Source organism: Euleptes europaea, chromosome 6, assembly GCF_029931775.1.
Source record: "Euleptes europaea isolate rEulEur1 chromosome 6, rEulEur1.hap1, whole genome shotgun sequence".
Classification (NCBI taxonomy): Eukaryota; Metazoa; Chordata; class Lepidosauria; order Squamata; family Sphaerodactylidae; genus Euleptes; species Euleptes europaea.
The window spans coordinates 58,048,236-58,065,297 of record NC_079317.1 but is presented as its reverse complement, the minus strand read 5'-3'; the positions used below and the strand labels follow the sequence as shown (position 1 = coordinate 58,065,297).

The 17,062-nt window shown below is 39.2% G+C and overlaps 1 protein-coding gene across 15 annotated transcripts in view; it reads left to right on the top strand.

Moving 5' to 3' along the window:
• GPHN (gephyrin) overlaps positions 1 to 17,062 on the top strand; it is a 321,466-nt gene that overhangs the window by 56,683 nt on the left and 247,721 nt on the right. For all 15 annotated transcript variants that reach the window (XM_056850804.1, XM_056850798.1, XM_056850801.1 and 12 more), the window contains exon 2: positions 11,527 to 11,605. In XM_056850804.1, coding sequence (XP_056706782.1) covers positions 11,527 to 11,605 — 79 coding nt within the window. The remainder of the gene's footprint in view (positions 1 to 11,526; positions 11,606 to 17,062) is intronic.

Sequence of the window (17,062 nt, the reverse complement as noted above, 5' to 3'; positions counted from 1 at the left end):
TTTAAATTTACATTTTAGTAGTTCACTTCTACTGAGTTACATTACTCTATCTTCTCAGTATATCTTCATATCTAATAACATATTTATTGTAAAACATTTATTACCTAAATCTTTTCTTCTGTTTCTGTTTGGTTGCCATTACATCTCCCAGGTGAGTCAGTGAGTTGGGTGCAATAAGGGTTGGCCTGCCTTCCCTTAAGATCTTTAATGAATTGTCCTAGAATTCTTGTCCAAGGTGGTCTCTAAATTTTACCTGGCTCAAGAGGTGGTGTTACTCGTATTTTTTCCAACCCCTTCTATGAAAGCTGAAAAGGCCCTCCACTCACTAGATTAATGTTAGAAAGTTCCTGTTATATTATATTCACATAACCAAATGGTTTAGAATCGATAAAATGTTATTTATTTGGGGTTTTTTTGTTTTTTGTTTTTTTAGATATTTTATTTTCTACTTCCATAATCAAACATATAATACAAAACAACAACACATAGACAATACATAAACAATACATTACAGACATGAAATCTACAACTAGTTAATAACAAGCTTTTCCCCCATTTTATAATCTTCCCTGTAATCTTCCCTATATTTAACTATACTAGCTTAATCACATTGAGTGTTATTTATTTGTTATTTGGGCCCAAGGAAGGGAAAAGCTGCTTCTCCACAGTCACTTTCTTGGTGGGTAGCGGCTGCAGTCAGATCATGTTATGAAGTTGCGAGCAAGCCCCGCCTATTAGATGCCCACTCCACCAGGGCATAAGGTTCTTTGGCTACTTTTCATCAGAGAGTACCACTCACTGACATCTGTAAGGTGGCAGCTTGGTCAGCTAAAGACACTTTCGTAAAGCATCATGCACTGAACCTGCAATTGAGAAAAGATTCAAAAGTGGGAAAAGCAGTACTCCAGTCATTGTTTCAGCAAGAGCTTCACCCCCATCTCCTCTTGGTGAGTAGTTTGCTAAAATCTCAATGTAGGGCTGCACTGAAGATGGAAGATGAAAACAGGGCTGCACTTACCTGTAACTATTGTTCATCAATGTCTTCTGTACAGAAACACATTCCCTTCCTTCCTGTCCTGCTGTGAGCTCTCTTATTGGGCACATCAGTTTTTGAGGGGGTTTTGTATGACATTCTGAGAGTTCACAGTGGACAAGCTGGAACTGAGGGAAGGAGGAGCCACTTTTCCTAAGCATGTGATGGTTTATGCAGGAAAAACTGTTGAGCCTGCTTAGGAGGGGAGGGGCTCCCCTTGGTTCCTAGGGAAACTAGAAATTTCTGTTCTGTGGCTCACCTGCATGTGCACAGTTCCAATGTATGTCTGCAGAGAAGACATTGATGAACAGCGGCTAGAGGTTAAGCGCAACCCTGTTTTCTCATTCAGGATTGGCAACAGATTTTCAAACAGATTTGTTTATACAACCTCTGTGGGGACTAAGAAATGCTGACTCTTGATTACTGTTCGAAGATTTTTGGCTTTTTAGTAAGATCTAATGGAGCAGTTTTCTTTATGATTATCATGCTTTTGAACCAATGTTTGGTCTCTTTGGTAACAACTCCTGTAGCCTGCAGTCTCTCAAGGGTAGACTTCAACTTTCCAGGGTTGCACATGGTGTTTTCCTGTAGTCAGTCAAGAGCTGTATAGGTGGTTCCAAATATATGTGAAACCTCTCAGAGAAGCCTCAAAACCAACAAAGAGAATTGCTTGAAGAGACTACCTTTGCTGGAAGTTTATGCATCATAACATCATAGACTGTGGTACTAGGTTTCCTGACTGTGTTGTTGATAATGATTAATGGTTTTAAGTGATACTTTGTTCTGTTACTTGATCTTGGATCCCTTAAAAAATCTCTGCTGATGAAAAAATGTCTGTCAGCAGAACACTTCTCATTTTCTCCCCTTCTGTAGCCTCAAGTGCCCACTAAATTGCTGTTTCTAGGAGCAGCATGCGGGGAGGGAGTTAGAGATCTGCTATGGGAAGGGGGAATCAGCAAAGATTGCACATATGGAAATTATTGGTGGGATCCAACTGATGATCTTGTGTCTTGATACAGTTCTACTATGTTCTTATTGTCAGGAGCAGGCCTGTTCTCGACACTTCTGGATTGTTTTGGGTTTCTTGCAGCTGCTCTGCTTTGTTCGTCTCAGCTAAGGACTATTTACCTAAGGGACATTCCTCTTGGCTCCTCTCCCGTGGGAGCTTGGCCGAGGGGTTACCATGCCAACCTGTGTTATCTGATATGACCATATATTCAACTGTGTAGATTCTGTTTGCCATTCCTGGCTTAGTTTAGTTTGCAAGCTCTGTTTTCCTGCCTGTTTTCCATTAAAGTCAACTTTCCTTGGACTACCTGCCTGGGCTGTTGTTTTTTTGAAATTCTTCAGGACAAGTGCTTATATATTGGTTATTTAAAGGTAAAGGTCCCCTGTGCAAGCACCGGGTCATTCCTGACCCATGGGATGACGTCACATCCCGACATTTACTAGGCAGACTTTTTTTACGGGGTGGTTTGCCGGTGCCTTCCCCAGTCATCTTCCCTTTACCCCCCGCAAGCTGGGTAAATATTATTTGCAGCTGCTTTAATTTAAGGAGTTGCCTGTACACACTTTTATCTCTCACTATCTCTTCGAGAGCAGCAGTATCTACAGCTGAGTACTGTGGGTGAAAGAAATGGTGCCTTTTGTGCTGTATGCTGTAGTAGTCCCTTCTGTATGAGTGTTACTTTTGTAATTTGCTTATCAGTAGCCTTAAAACGGTACCCTAAATTTAGGACTAGATGTTCCAGCTATCTGTCATAATCCTGAGGATCAGAGCATTCATGGTTTTAAAGTGTGGCTGGACTATACACTGTAGAACTTATGTACTATGGACAGAAATGCTGTGAACTGTGTGAATGAGATTGCAGTTGAACTTACCATTTTCATGTGAGTGAAGCTCCTGCACTAGATTGCCTCAGTGATGCTGTTTAAAGCATGGCTTCAACACTATGCCAAGCAACTTTGTACTTCTCCAGTAGCCTCTTATGGTACAGGTCAGGGCTAGGTCATGCCTTGGTAAATATTTATTTACTTGCATTTATGCTCTGCCATTCTCACAGACTTGAGGAGGATTGCAAACATTAAAATAATACTATAAAATGATACAATAAATATAAAAGTGAAGAACAGATTCAATAAAAGCTACCCAAAATTTCCACAAACATTAAAGCTTGAACATGTGTTAAGATGTGTTGCAACTTGCAGCTTCTCCTGAGTCTGTATTGTAACCAACAAAATATTTTGAATAAGGCACATATCCATCAAGCACATGGTTATGTCATTAACATGACCTGCTTCTTGACACCAAATCACTTGCAGCTGAATTTATTGCTTATGACCTACAGTACCTACACAGCACGTATATTGGTGTGCACACAGAACTGATCTCATATTTGGCTGCTTTTCTTTTTAGTTTTCCGTGGGCATTGTCAAACAGCAATACTGTGTCAAAAAAGCCAGCATTCTTAATTAGTCTCTAAAAGTCTGAAAAATAAGATTATATGATGGTGGGGGGAGAAACTACAGTTCCTGGGAGATAGAGCAAGCATGTGCAAATTTATCCAGATCCAGACACTAGCGCCACGTGATATTCCATAAGAGGAAGAGAGAAAACCTCTTAACCAGCATATAAATCTCATCTCAAAATGTAATGAGGGGGTGGTGTTACTTTTAACAAGATGCCTTTTAAGTGTTGGAATTGGACATGGTGGCTGGTGATGAGAATGAGGCAGCTGTAGCAAAGCAGTGTGGAGCTGATCATGTGCAGTCTGCTTTCCATAATCAAATACATTCAGTGTGTTTAGTCATTTGATTCTGGTAATGGAAATTTACAAGGAAGCTGCAAGTTGAATCAGTAGGTGGTTGAGCATCCCTGCTTGTGGATGATAATTTCTAGCATGGAGGTATATGTAACAGTCACTCGCTTTTGTGTGAGGTGACTTCCAGGTGACCTCTTTGTAAAATAACTGAGATTGTGTATGTATTCTGCTTAATTTTTTATTTGTTTGTTTGTTTATTTGTTTGTTTGTTTCTCATGTTTATAGCCCATCCTCCCACGCCAAAGCAGGGCTTAGGGTGGCTCACATCATAAAATATACAAAGTTCAACAATTAATTTATAAATACATAGAACAATGATAACATTTAGAATCCCAATAAAATACTATATTCCTTGAAGCATAAGGAGCCTGTGTAGTGAAGTTGTCAGAGTGAGAATTTGAATCTGGGAGATATGGTTTAAAATCCCCACTATCATGAACGTCCCTGAGAGACACTGGGACAATTAGTTTTCCTCAGCCTAACATAGTTCACAGGGTTGAAATGTAGCTGGGAAAAACTAGTGAGTAAAGAATAGTTAGCTTAAGACATATACTCCAGTTTTGCAAATAGCAGAGATGTGAAATTTTGAAACCACAAGAGAAAAACCTTCCAGGAAAAAAAAAAAACAGAAATTTTGGGGGAAACTGAAATATATGCATTATTTAGTTTCTTATCAAACCTAACTTTGTTTGAGTACTGAATGACACAGAATGCACCATTTATTACTTTTCTCAGTATTTGGCATATTTATACCTTCATTTTCCATAAGAAAAATTGCAAGTATACCCAATACTTAAGAAAGAGTTACAAACTGCTGCACCCTATGCTACCATAGCACATAAATCCATGTACTACCATAGCACACAAATCCATGGCACACAGATGTTTGCTTTCTGCCTTCAACGTTTATTTTTCCTCTCTCTCAGAAAGCAAATTCTGTAATATTTGGACAGAGACTGTCTCACAAGGACACAGTAGTTAGGACTGCCAGCATATTTAGATATTAAGCCAAACTCCATAATATTGAAAATACTGAACTGTTTAATAAAGTATAATGTACTAAATATGTTATAGCATATTTATTGTTGCCAAAGTTATTTGCATTTAAATACATACTTGAAAATGTTGTATATATTGTCTAAAGTATGTGTATTTTTTCAGAGCTCCCAAACATTCCCCAGATTTTCCATTGGAAGAACTGAGAGAAGTCCTCAGACCTGTTTGTGCTGTACATTTGGAATGAGTGTACATTTTGAGTGTGAAAAACTTTGACTTAAGAAGCATCTCTCTCATTCAGGAAGAGAGAATATTTCATGGGAGCCTTTTTTCAGTGTTCCCCAAATTTTCCAGTTTTTCTGTTTGGAAAATTGGGGGGGGGAGTCCTCAGGCAAAATCCCCCCCTTTCTAGCATATATTGATATGAAATTCATGTTCCCACTTTTTCTCCTGTTGTCTCCTTTCCCTGCTTGAAAGAGTTTCCACAAATTATCCTGCTTGTTTCTCCTTGTTTTAAAAGGCCAGAATGCAGCTGGGGCAGCAACAAGATGTTCTTTACATCCCAGAAAAGGGTGCTGTAAAGCCTTTTCTAAGTGTAAAAAAGAGTAGTACAGTTAAGGCATTTATTTAATTATTTGAAAACTTATAGTCTTGTATTCCAAAGTTCAAGGCATCATATCCGAATACAATATAACAGACTATCAGCTGTCCTCAAAATTAAACACCCTTCAGTAGGGATGATCCTGGACCAAAACCAAAAGTGTACCAACTGTGGTCTAGCCAGTTTTCGGATCCTTTGTAGCCTGAGGAGAGCTATGTTGGATGATGGAAAATTTTACAATGTCCTAGGCTTACCATTTGACTGTTTATGGCAGGAGACCTCCAGGTGATTGCTCTGGTTGCCTGCTGATGCTCAGCTGGTTGGTGAACTTCATGTAGGTCAAAATGGAGGCGGCAGTGAGAGAGGAGAAATAGTGAAAATCTCCTTCCCCTTACTGCACAAGCAGAAGAGCAAATAGAAAGAATACCTAGGATCCATGCCTATGTTTCCATATACCAATATAATTACTAAGCATACTTTTATCATACTAATCAATGTACAACCTGACATGGATAGCCCTGGCTAACCCGATCTCGTCAGATCTCACAAGGTGTAAGCAGGGTTGGCCCTGGTTAGTATTTAGATGGGAGACCACCAAGGAAGTTTAGGGTTGTGACAGTGTACAGTTTTCCAGTTTTGGACTAGTATTTTTTAAAAAACAGTTAAACTAAATGATTTGGCTGGTGATTAATATCAGGTAGGATGTGAGCAATCCATAGTTCAGTAATTGTTTTAGTTAGCAAAATGGACATGCATTCAATGTATAAGAAATCTGCTTAAATGTTGACAAACCACTTCCACCAAGACACATTGGTTTTTTATAAAGGTTATAACATAGTAACATAGCATGCCTCTTAGAATGAGAGAGCAGATTGAACATTTGTGGGTACTAAGAACAAAAAAGCTTTTAAGGCTGCACTGTTCTTTGTCACAGGCATGAGATGTCATAGATCAGTGGGAAAGTGAGATAATGTAGTATCCATGGAAGTCCCTAAGGCAACCTTCCCAACAAAGCACAGACTCATCAAAGATAAGTAATGGGCCTGTTGTCTTCTGGTATCAAGTGCTGCCATGAACATGGAGGCACACAGTTGCCAAGAAATAGTGAGGTGGCAGATTATGGAATGCAGAGGGCGGGATGCAGAATCCTCACTGGTTATTCTTAAGAACCAAAGACAATTACAGTTGCACTGAATGCCCAGTTTTTGAACTGGCCCAGGAATAGTGTAATCACCTCTTTCATTTTTTATTAATTTACAATTAATTGCAGTTCAGATTAAAAACTATATGCACAAAAAAGGAAAAGGAAATATACCCTAACCATCTTTTGTATGGTTAAATGCCATATTGATTTGATCTGCCATACATCTCTCCCATTTATAAATGCTGTTAAATGCTGTTAACTTTATGAGTTTATATATTTCTTTACATCTATCCGGCCATTCTTGACTTTTAGGTGCTGTTGCTTGCTTCTAGTCTTACAGCAGTTACTAAATGTAGGATAATGCTATGTAAATGCTTAGGAAACATAGATACAAAGTTTAACAGTAAAGTTTCAACTGTAAAAGGGAAATCCATTCCTAAACTAATTTTCAATGCATTTACAACCAGATGCCAAAATTTTGCAACTCTTGGACATGTCCACCACATATGAAAGAAATCAGCCTTTAAAGAATGGCAAGGCCAAGTGAACTAGTTGAGTTTTTAAATATCATTGCTGTCTTATAGTGAGATAAATGCCATTGGTATAGTATTTTAATAGATTTTCTGTAAATAGAAGTTAAAGTAAAGGTCCAGAATGGCACAGACTCCAGCGTTAGGGTCATGCCAGCTTCTATGGAGCTTCACCCCCCCACCCAGGATTGCACAGTATGTATGCATCTGAGATAGATGACAAGCTATTTATAACACAATTACCACATCCTTAAACAAAATACATTTGTAGCTAATTTTGGAGTTTCTCCCTAATCAAATTATTATTCAATAAAGTGTTATCTGATCTCCAAAAAGTAACTCTCTTTTCCCTAAAAACTAATTCTAATGTTATAGGAGTTTGGTCAGCATAGGCATTTGTATCTATTTGTGCTTAACAGATACATTTTGACAAAGAAGATATTAAAAAACATATCTATACAGAAATTGGAATTATGCATGCATAAAATAATGTATAATCCTGTGTTGTAAGATTAAGTAGTTGCCAAATTTCAGTTAGGTTAAAGATTTTTATAGCTTTCTTGAACATATAAGATAAAGCGTAAGTATTATTTGAAGGTCTGTCATGATTACTATCTATAACACAGTTAAAGTTTCCACCTATGAGTTCTCCTACAGTAAAATATATAAATTTCTCTTGTAGATGGTTTTAATAGAATTGGTTTTGTTGATGGTTTGGGCATAAATATTCCCTATTAATATAGTCTGATCTTTTAAAATGATCCTTTAAGACTATAAACCTCCCATGATTTTCCTGTAATGTTTCAGTAATTTTTATACTAGGGTTTTTAGTATAAACAGCTACCTTATTACTTTTATGAACATCTGCAGCTACATAAAGAATTCCTAACCTTGGATTATCAATTACGGCAGACTACGACAACCTGATGTGAATTTCTTGTTCCAGTATAACTAGTTTAATTAACCAGAGAAAATATTAGCAGTAATTTTTTCTGCTTCTTCAATTTTTACCGTCAACTCTAAATTTCAGATTGAAGGGAAAGCCCCACCTATAGTTAACCCCCTTTTCTCTTAGCTTTTCAGTTAGAAATCTTAGACTGCTTCTTCTTTGTAATGTTATACTGTAGGTGATAGGTCTTGAAAGACCTGGATAGTGTTATTGTGGTGTTTTTCCATGGAAATACTGGGTATGTATTTTTAAATGCATGTTGCAGTATTCTAAAATGTAGGCCTATAGAGTAAGAAAGAGGGTGACTGAAATGTGTTATGATTGGATGGTAGCTGTACCCTAGGTAGAGGAGTTGTCTGTTCAGAGAGAGGCTTTGTGTGTGAGAGTTAGTGCTGAGCAATATGTGTGTGGAGGAAGGAGCTTGAGTGAGGTGCTATAGAGTGTGAGAGAAATATGTGTTCTGTTTGGAAATTATTAGCCTGGGTGGCAAGTTGGAAAGTTAGGCTTTGTGGAAGTTATTGGCCCAAGTGGCAAGTGAGGAAAAGTAAGCCTGTGTGGCTAGGTCTATTTAAGGAACCATTATGCTATTGTAACCATTACTCTTATTAACCATACAGAAACTCTATTCAAGTTTAAGAAAAACAACTGTTTATTTTAGAGTGGAGGATACCCTTTTACCTCAGCAACCTCCCACGCTGAACGTTATGTCATTCTACCATTTACAGCTAAACCATCCTGATTTTTTGGTCCAACTAAAAATTCTAAGGCAAGAGCCTTTGGTGGCAGTGAAAATAAGGAAAGCAAGGAGGCAGCATAACACACATCACCTCAGAACACTACAGAGAAGTCCCTTTGCAGAGGTTACACATAAAGGGGTCACAGAGAAACAGCAAAATTGTTGCAGTTATCAATTTTTAGGGGACCCTCTCTTAATTTCCTATACACAGTCTCCTTCATAAGAGCTGAATCAAAAGTTACCAAGATATTTCTAGAGCTATTCCTAGATCTTGCGACTTGGGAGTTAACCACAAATACACGAGAAATTTTAATACCATCTGCGATGTCTGAGCCTAAGATTTCAGAAAACCAATACTCTAAATAAAAAGCAAGTACTCTTCCTGCAGTTTCCTCTTAACCTCTCTCAGTTTGAGAGATAATTTACTACTGTTGTTGTCCAATTCTTCCTGTTTGTCCTCAACATCAATAATTTTGTCGTCGCTTCTATGACTGATATCCTCATTAATAGTACATTTTGTTCCTAATATCTCAAGTTTATTCCTCAGTTCCTCAACTACAGTTTTTTGATCCTTTGATTCTTTTAAGCTCTGCAAGATTAATTCGGTCTTTTTCTCATTAAATTGAATTCTTTTTCCTGTGGATTCCCACCTTACTGTCTAATACTGCCCTTCAAACTTTATTATTTTTTCCTCAGATGTATTGAACTCACTTTTAAGAAGAGTTCTTACACTTCCCAAAGACGGAATCGCATTCATAGGAGAGTCTTTTCCAGAAGAGGGCATAGGCTTTTGGGGGGCATGCTTTAATCCACAAGTAATTTATTTCCCTATATTTTCCCCTAACTACATATCACTAAATTTATTTAGCAAATCCACTGCATACAAAAACTACAAAAGGTCTACAAATACTACTACATTTCCTTTAGATCATTACCAGTCCCATTAATGGAAGGCACGGAACAAGATCAACAATAGCTAACCGCTATTTATACCTCAGAGGAAAAAGGTGGAAAAACCCCCGCAGTTTGGCCTTCACGCCAGAGGATGACACCTTTTTGACATTGCTTTCACAGCATTTTCTGTGGTGTGTGTTTGTGGCGGCTGCTGAAAGATGTAGCCGAGGTGCTGGAAGTATGCCTTGGATTGCAGTTTGGGTAGGTTGTGCTATGGCATTTCTGTTCTCTTTGTGCTGCTGGTAGGTTGAGAGGCATTTCTCTGGCCAAGAGCCATTGGTGTGGGGGGGAGCTCTGATAAACTGGCTTCCTGTCTGCTACAGGGAAGATTCTCCAGTAGTATTTCATCCACTGCTTCCACTCTACTCAGGCCGCTGCTGAAAGATGTAGTTGAGGTGCTGGAAATGTGCCTTGGATTGCAGTCTAGGTAGGTCGTGCTTTGGCCTTTCCATTCCTTCTTTGCTGCCAGAGGATTGAGAGGCGTTTCTCTGGCCAGGCATCTGAGGGTAGGGCGCGATGAACTGGCTCCCTATCTGCTACAGGGGAGGTTCCTTTGCTCTGTTTTCTCTGACACTTCCCTACACTCCTCTCTCATATGTGATTAGGTGGTGTGATGGAATGTTTGGAGTCAGTGATCTGAAGTATTTTCATTCCTGGATGAAGCATTTATTAATAATTAGTATACAACATATAGTACTCTACTGACTTGTATTTTGTCAGTGTATCTGAAAATTCATTAAAGGGTTTGGAATACTTGAGCCCTTTTTTAGATCTCAGTAACCATTTTCAGGTGTCACCTTTTTGGCACTTTGATCCTGGGTACTAGGAGAGCACGCTACACCTGATAATCTCAGGACACACAATTGCCATTTTGTCTGAAAAAGAGGAACGTGCATATTTTGTAGATTCCGTACCTGCTGTCTCAAAACCAGATTGTCGGGGTACACGTTTGCATTGCACTTTCTGAAGCTGTAAAATATGTTCTTTTCAGGAAAAATGGTTATTACATTACAGTACTGCAGTTCAGTGTCTTCTACTTGTGTAACTCTTTTCAGTGTATTCAGGCTGTTTCAGACTATTTTGTTACCTTACAATTCGTTGCTTCATGGACAGTTTTGTTGCTTTAGATCAGTGGTTCCCAAAGTGGGAAATACCACCCCCTTGGGGGGCGGTGGGATTTTCTAGGGGGGCACTAAGAGGCAAGGGGGCAGCAGGGGGGCAATAGAGGTGGGCCCCTTCAACTCTGTTGTTCATTAATTTACAATAGATCAAGCTATGACACCATGCTGGCAAATTTGGTGGAAACTATCAGAATTTTTTTCCAGACTTTGAAGAGCTGATACCACTGGATCAAGTTCATCAGTTTTGTTGAATAAATTTCAACTAAAAAGTTTTAATTTGATTTTGAATAGATGTGCAATTAACTGTTACTGTTTTGAAATTTTATTGTTCTTATCTTCTGTAGTGAGTCATGCAAACCCCTATTTTGAATAATGTTTTTAATAGGCTAGGGTAGGGGGCGCTGGAGTCAAGTTTGTGGAAACAAGGGGGCAGTGGCCCGAAAAGTTTGGGAACCACTGCTTTAGATAGTTGTTCTGTTTGCTTGCATTGTTTTCCAGTTCTTCAGTACCAGCCCAACTGCATTGTTTGTTCATTTTTATACTATTTTATAATCCACCTTGAGTCTCGGTGAGAAAGGTAGGCTGTAAATGGAGAAGAGGATGATAATAAATAATACTTTCCCTTCCTCTTTCTTTTTAGTGAGTGACAGCTGCTTCAGGAATCTCGCAGAAGATCGTAGTGGGATAAACCTTAAAGACCTCGTCCAAGATCCTTCTTTGTAAGTATCTGCTTCCAAGAACAGATAATAGATTTCAAAACAGACACTGACTGATACATAGCCAGCCTGTAATACAGATACTGTATGTACAGTCACTTACTGTCTTAGTGGACAGGTACATACACAATTGAATCCCACAAGCTACAAACATAAAATATAACAAATTCTATTTTCAGTCAATAGTGTCTAAGAAATTGAATTTGTAAAACATGGATTCTTTTTATCAAATGTCCTCTTAAGCCACTAAATAAATATAAGAATATACATGCACCAATACTTAATTTTTTTCTGCCTTAGTCATCCTGTTTGAGGTAGCTGCAAATGGAAAGTATTCTACTTATAATTCCCTTGAACCACAAAGATTGCTAAGCCTTAACCAGCCATATGGGTTCATTCATGTCTATTCCTTTATCCTATTTGGAAACTACTGATTTTACTACGTTATCCTGTGTGCAATAAGGTCTGATGGTTTTGCTCTCATTAGTTCTTATTTTAAGGTCTTTGGGGGGGGTATTGATTAATTTTATAGCTGTTGGTACATTAATTCCAAGGTTGAATTCCATTTAGATTTTGAGGTCCCAAATGGTACAAATTGATATGGAATTGTGGGGGACTCTCCCAGTTATGGTTGATTTAGCCAAATGTCCTATTTCATTAGGCATTAGCCCTTGACAAATTTTCTTTGGCTCTAGGAGCCAGTCAAAACTTTAGGTGCCAGACTCATTTTTTAGTTTTCAGGGTTTTATATTTTTATGACAATATTTTCTCACTGTTGCTACCACAAAACCTACTGTTAAGGACTTCACAGTTCTTCATGATTTTTAATTTATAATATGCTAAAATGTTGTATCATCTAAATAAATATGGGACTGTCACAAATAAAAACCTCATAATTAGATAATTGCTGAAAATATCACAATGAAATTTTTAGGCGCCATGGCAACCTGGTACCCAGGATTTGTTGAACCCTATATTAGCCTATTTTAAAGTCCTCTAAGAGGTAGGGTGCTCAGATTGCATAGGTACACCCAGGTTGTAAGAGCCTCAGTTCTGGCTACACCGTATATTGAATGGATCAGGTTATCTTTGCCTTTCTCAAAATAAATAAAAAATCCTGGGGCTTATGTGTTTTCTTGTTTCCTCTTTTCTGCGGAACTCATGTTAATCAGTTCCACTTGCTCTTTGAAAGTGTGTTTATTGTTTTGTTCAAAGTATTGTTTGTTCTCGTCTCTAAACCACAGTTTAAACCTAGGTTCAAGGCATGAAAACAAACTATAGCTTTTGATTTAGACAACAACAAACTTGTTTGTCACAAAAGTAGAACTGATTAATTTCTGAGCCTCACACACAAGAAGAGGAAGGGGGAAAGTGTGTATGAATCTGAGGATTTTTAAGACAAATTATCTAGTGATTTCTAATAACAAACCTTAGTTTGCTACATGTGAGTTGTACCATCGTCTACATTTCAGTGATCCTCTGAGTTTGTAGCATTTTTGGTTGCCAGAGTTTTGCATTGTGGACTTCTGGACTATTTTATGAGATCTGTGTACAAACTGTACAAGCTATATGTTTCACTATAGATAGTGATCACTGATGTTCCACTTTATTTATTTGATACAGTCTCACTATAGACACTGTCCAAAAACTCTCCCTAATGGCTACCTATACTATCTTAAGAGAATGTTCCTGAAAAGTCACTTCTCTTCCCCTCCTTTTGGACAGGAAAAATCACTGTCTAATCCCAAGCCTAACTCTACCAAGGCTTAGCAGAACTGCAAGTCTGTTCCTTTGACTATCTAACTCCTATAGCCTTAGAAAGTACATTTTGTGTTATTTCCAATGTTCTTGGCATTATACTGTATAATTTATAGTTTCTACATTATCTTATTCTATTAATTGAATAAGAATGATCTTTTCAGCTGTGTTTCTGTGATTTCAGAATTTGTAGAAAAGGGTATAAAAATAGTACAGAACATTTTGGTGCCCTCTGTGTGTGTCTTAATTTTTTCCCTCTGAACAGATGGAGAAAGAAGAGGGGGGGGGGGAAGCTGGAAAAATAGTTTTAATTTCTAATAGGAATCAAGTCAGGTCAAAGTGTCTGTTGAACAAAATGCAAAAAGAGTATACACCATCTGTACCTAGTCATGAATATCTTGGAAGCTTTTCATCTGTGAAAGAGCAGAGACTAAGCCTTTAGTGGAACAGTTCCAAGTCTGGGATTTCTAGACTGAGATTTCCCCTGGTGGCCTTATTATATTATGTGCTAGTTTTGATCCATCAAGCACATCTCACTAGTTGTATCTAAAGCAACCCTGCTTTTCTACTAGTTGTCAGATGTTTTTTTCAGAATTCTATCCACCTTCTTTTGTACCCATAACCATGAGGGATGAACATCAGAAAAACAAACAAACATGAAAATGGCTCTGTGGCCATTTGTTATGCAGCCATAGTATGTATATGTATGTAAAGTGCCATCAGGTCTCATGGCAACCCCAGCAAGGGGCTTTCATGGCAAGTGAAAAGCAGAGGTAGTTTGTCATTGCCTTCTTCTGCAGAGTCTTCCTTGGTGGTCTCCCTTCCAAGTACTGACTCTGCTTAGCTTCCGAGATCTGACGAGATCAGGCTACACCATGCCACCTTCCCTCCCATAGTATGTATAACATAATTTACATTTCTATGGAATGTAAAACAGTGTAATACAAAAATATTTTTTTCAACATGCATGGTTGCTTTTAAGCTACCTTTAAAACATTGACTTTTAGCTTTTAAAATATATGGTATACAATGATGTATTTTTAAATTATTGTTTAAATAGATTTAAAAAATAGTTGTGAAGATGAATTCTTGGAGATATGATAATAGAAATGCCGTAAGTGAAAAACAGAGTCTGTGTATAAAACTGACTGTAATGTCGTATGGCTAATGTCAGCAGGGAGTGGGTCAACCACTACCAATTTGTCATTTGACTTAAAAAGCTTGAATATGGCCTTTTACGCACAGGTTGTTTCCATAACCTTTAAACCCCAAGTACTTTGGGGCTTTGTTTTCATTATGCATGCATCTTCCAACTTTTAGAAGTCGCCTTGCTCTCATCTTGCATTTTCCACATGTTTTGTGGATGCTGTTTTACCCCGGGTTTAATGTCTGCCTCGATCCCAAATTGAAAGCTGGTCCTGTGTATACTTGTCAATTCAGGGTTTTCTCCCCACGGCCATTCTTGCTTCTCCCTCCCACTTGTCTTTCCCTCCCATCCAGTCCCTCCCCTTGAAGCTGGAATACTATGAGGCTGCTTATTTGGTCAGTTTCACAGCGGGTGTGGTCAGTTTCAGACCTGATCAAACAGGGTGGTTTTTTTTTGTTTGCGACTAAGCAAGAATGCTGAAATAATCACAAATGACTTATGCAGCTGTGTATTTGGTCAGCTTTACAGTGAGTGTGTCAGTTTCAGACCTTGGCTGATGTGGATGTGTGAGAAAATGACTTACCCAACCCATCTGTTATGGAGACACACAGAGAACCTACACACACAGACACACACAGATGCACACAAGATGCGAAGCACTTGGTCAAAAGGGCGGAGGGGGATTCAAACAGCAGAAAGTGGCCGGGAAAAGAAAACAGTGGAAAACAGAGGGAAAAGTCAGGGGGGGGAGGGTTTGTGGTGAATTGTGGCTTCTAAGTTCAGTTAAAATGAAAGAATCCCACTGCATGGCTGATGGGGGCTGGTGATGTAGTTAAAAAAAATAACACTACAGCCAATCACAAAGCAGAATTTGAAGGGGTATTTGAAGGGGGAGGGGAATAATGGCATTAGTTCTGAAGCTCTGCATTTTCCCTGGTGATGCATAAACTTAACCTCAAGTACTCCAGGAATTTCTTTTTTTTTGGGGGGGGGGAGCCCCTATGCATAGTGATTTGAGAATTTGAGTTCCAATACTGTGCATTGAGAGAGCAGCATATCCAGCAAAAACTACCCATGCATAAAAGGCCTATAAAAGTAGCCACTTAGGTCCAAGTAATTTTCAAGTTCTTTAATTTGAGCTTATAGCCAACAAATAACCTTTATAAATATAGAAATACAATTATTATGTAAGCATTGTAACAATTTAGGCACCATGCTGCAATTTATAAAAACAATTTCGTCTGACTAACCTTATAGTTGCTGTTATATTTTGGGTTGTTAATGCAAGTTGGGTTTAATTCCTCAGATATTTTCAGATACTCCTAATTGGCCTAAGAGCTTTTTTTCATATAGTTATGATGCTAATTTGTCCGGTCTTTTCACATGATCATATAAATGTTCTCTTCTGAGGCTAGGGCATCTTGAAGCTGTGGGTGTTTACCGATGCTCTCCGGGGAGGCAGGACCAAATCTTATTGGCTGTCTCCTCTAGGCGGGAAACAGCCCTCAGATTCCCACTTTCCGTCCTGCCTTTGAGGGGAGAGCAGTGTCTCTACACAGTTCCTTACTGACTGTTATCTATTCTAAACTAAAATCTATTGTTAGGCTTCTTTTCTCCCTTACTCCAATTTACCTTTTCCTTCTGTGGTAAAATGGCAGACGGGAATCAGACGAGGGAGGACGATCTCCTTTCAGTGGGAGATTGCGAGAGTGGGCTGGTCCAATCCGCCCGGGTGACCGTTGAGGTGTCCAATGGCCGTCCTCACGGACCCTTGGACAGTAAAAGCCTGCAAGACCTCTGTAAGTCGGGTGAGGAGGCGGCTGCGCATGGCAAGGCGGTAGCGGCCGGCAAGGGAAAAAAGGCGCGAAAGTCGGCTCCGTCGCTGGGAGACAAAAAAAAGAAAAAGTTCACCTTTAAAACAGGCGGCAGTAAATTAAGCGGCGGTAAGGGGAAGGTAAAGCACGATCGTTTGGCAGCCCCCTTATTCTCTCCGCAGCCTTCTTTGCCCATAATTTCGGCCCCTCCTCCTCTAGGATTAGACTCGGCTCCTGGAACTAGCAGTAGTGCGATAAGAGAGGAGGCCGCCATTTTGAACCCCACTCTCCCGTGCCAGTTGGGAGTTGGGAACCCGGCTACCCTGGAACAGGTTTCTGCCATGTTTAATATTGCCCTAGAAAGACAATGGCAGATGATGCAGGCTATGATACCCTCCTTCCATTACCCTAATGCAGGGCAACAGGAGAGTTCTGTGGGCAACCATTCCTCTAGTCAGGCTTCCAGGGGAGTTGAAGAGAGGGAGTTTGAGCCTGCTCAGAGGGGTCTCAAGCCATGGCCCACTAAAGCAGCCATGAAAGCTCGACCCACTATGGTTCAGGAACCAGGGCCGGGACCCTCTTCATATCCTATTGACTCTGACGACTTGGGATCAGAGGAGGGAGAGATTGATTCCGATGAAGAATTCACTTTCTCTGAGGAACAACAGCCTAGACTGTTTGCCTCAGAGGTTTTCCAGGAGTTGCTGGCTAGAGCATTGGTGGCTCTTGATCTTAATGAGG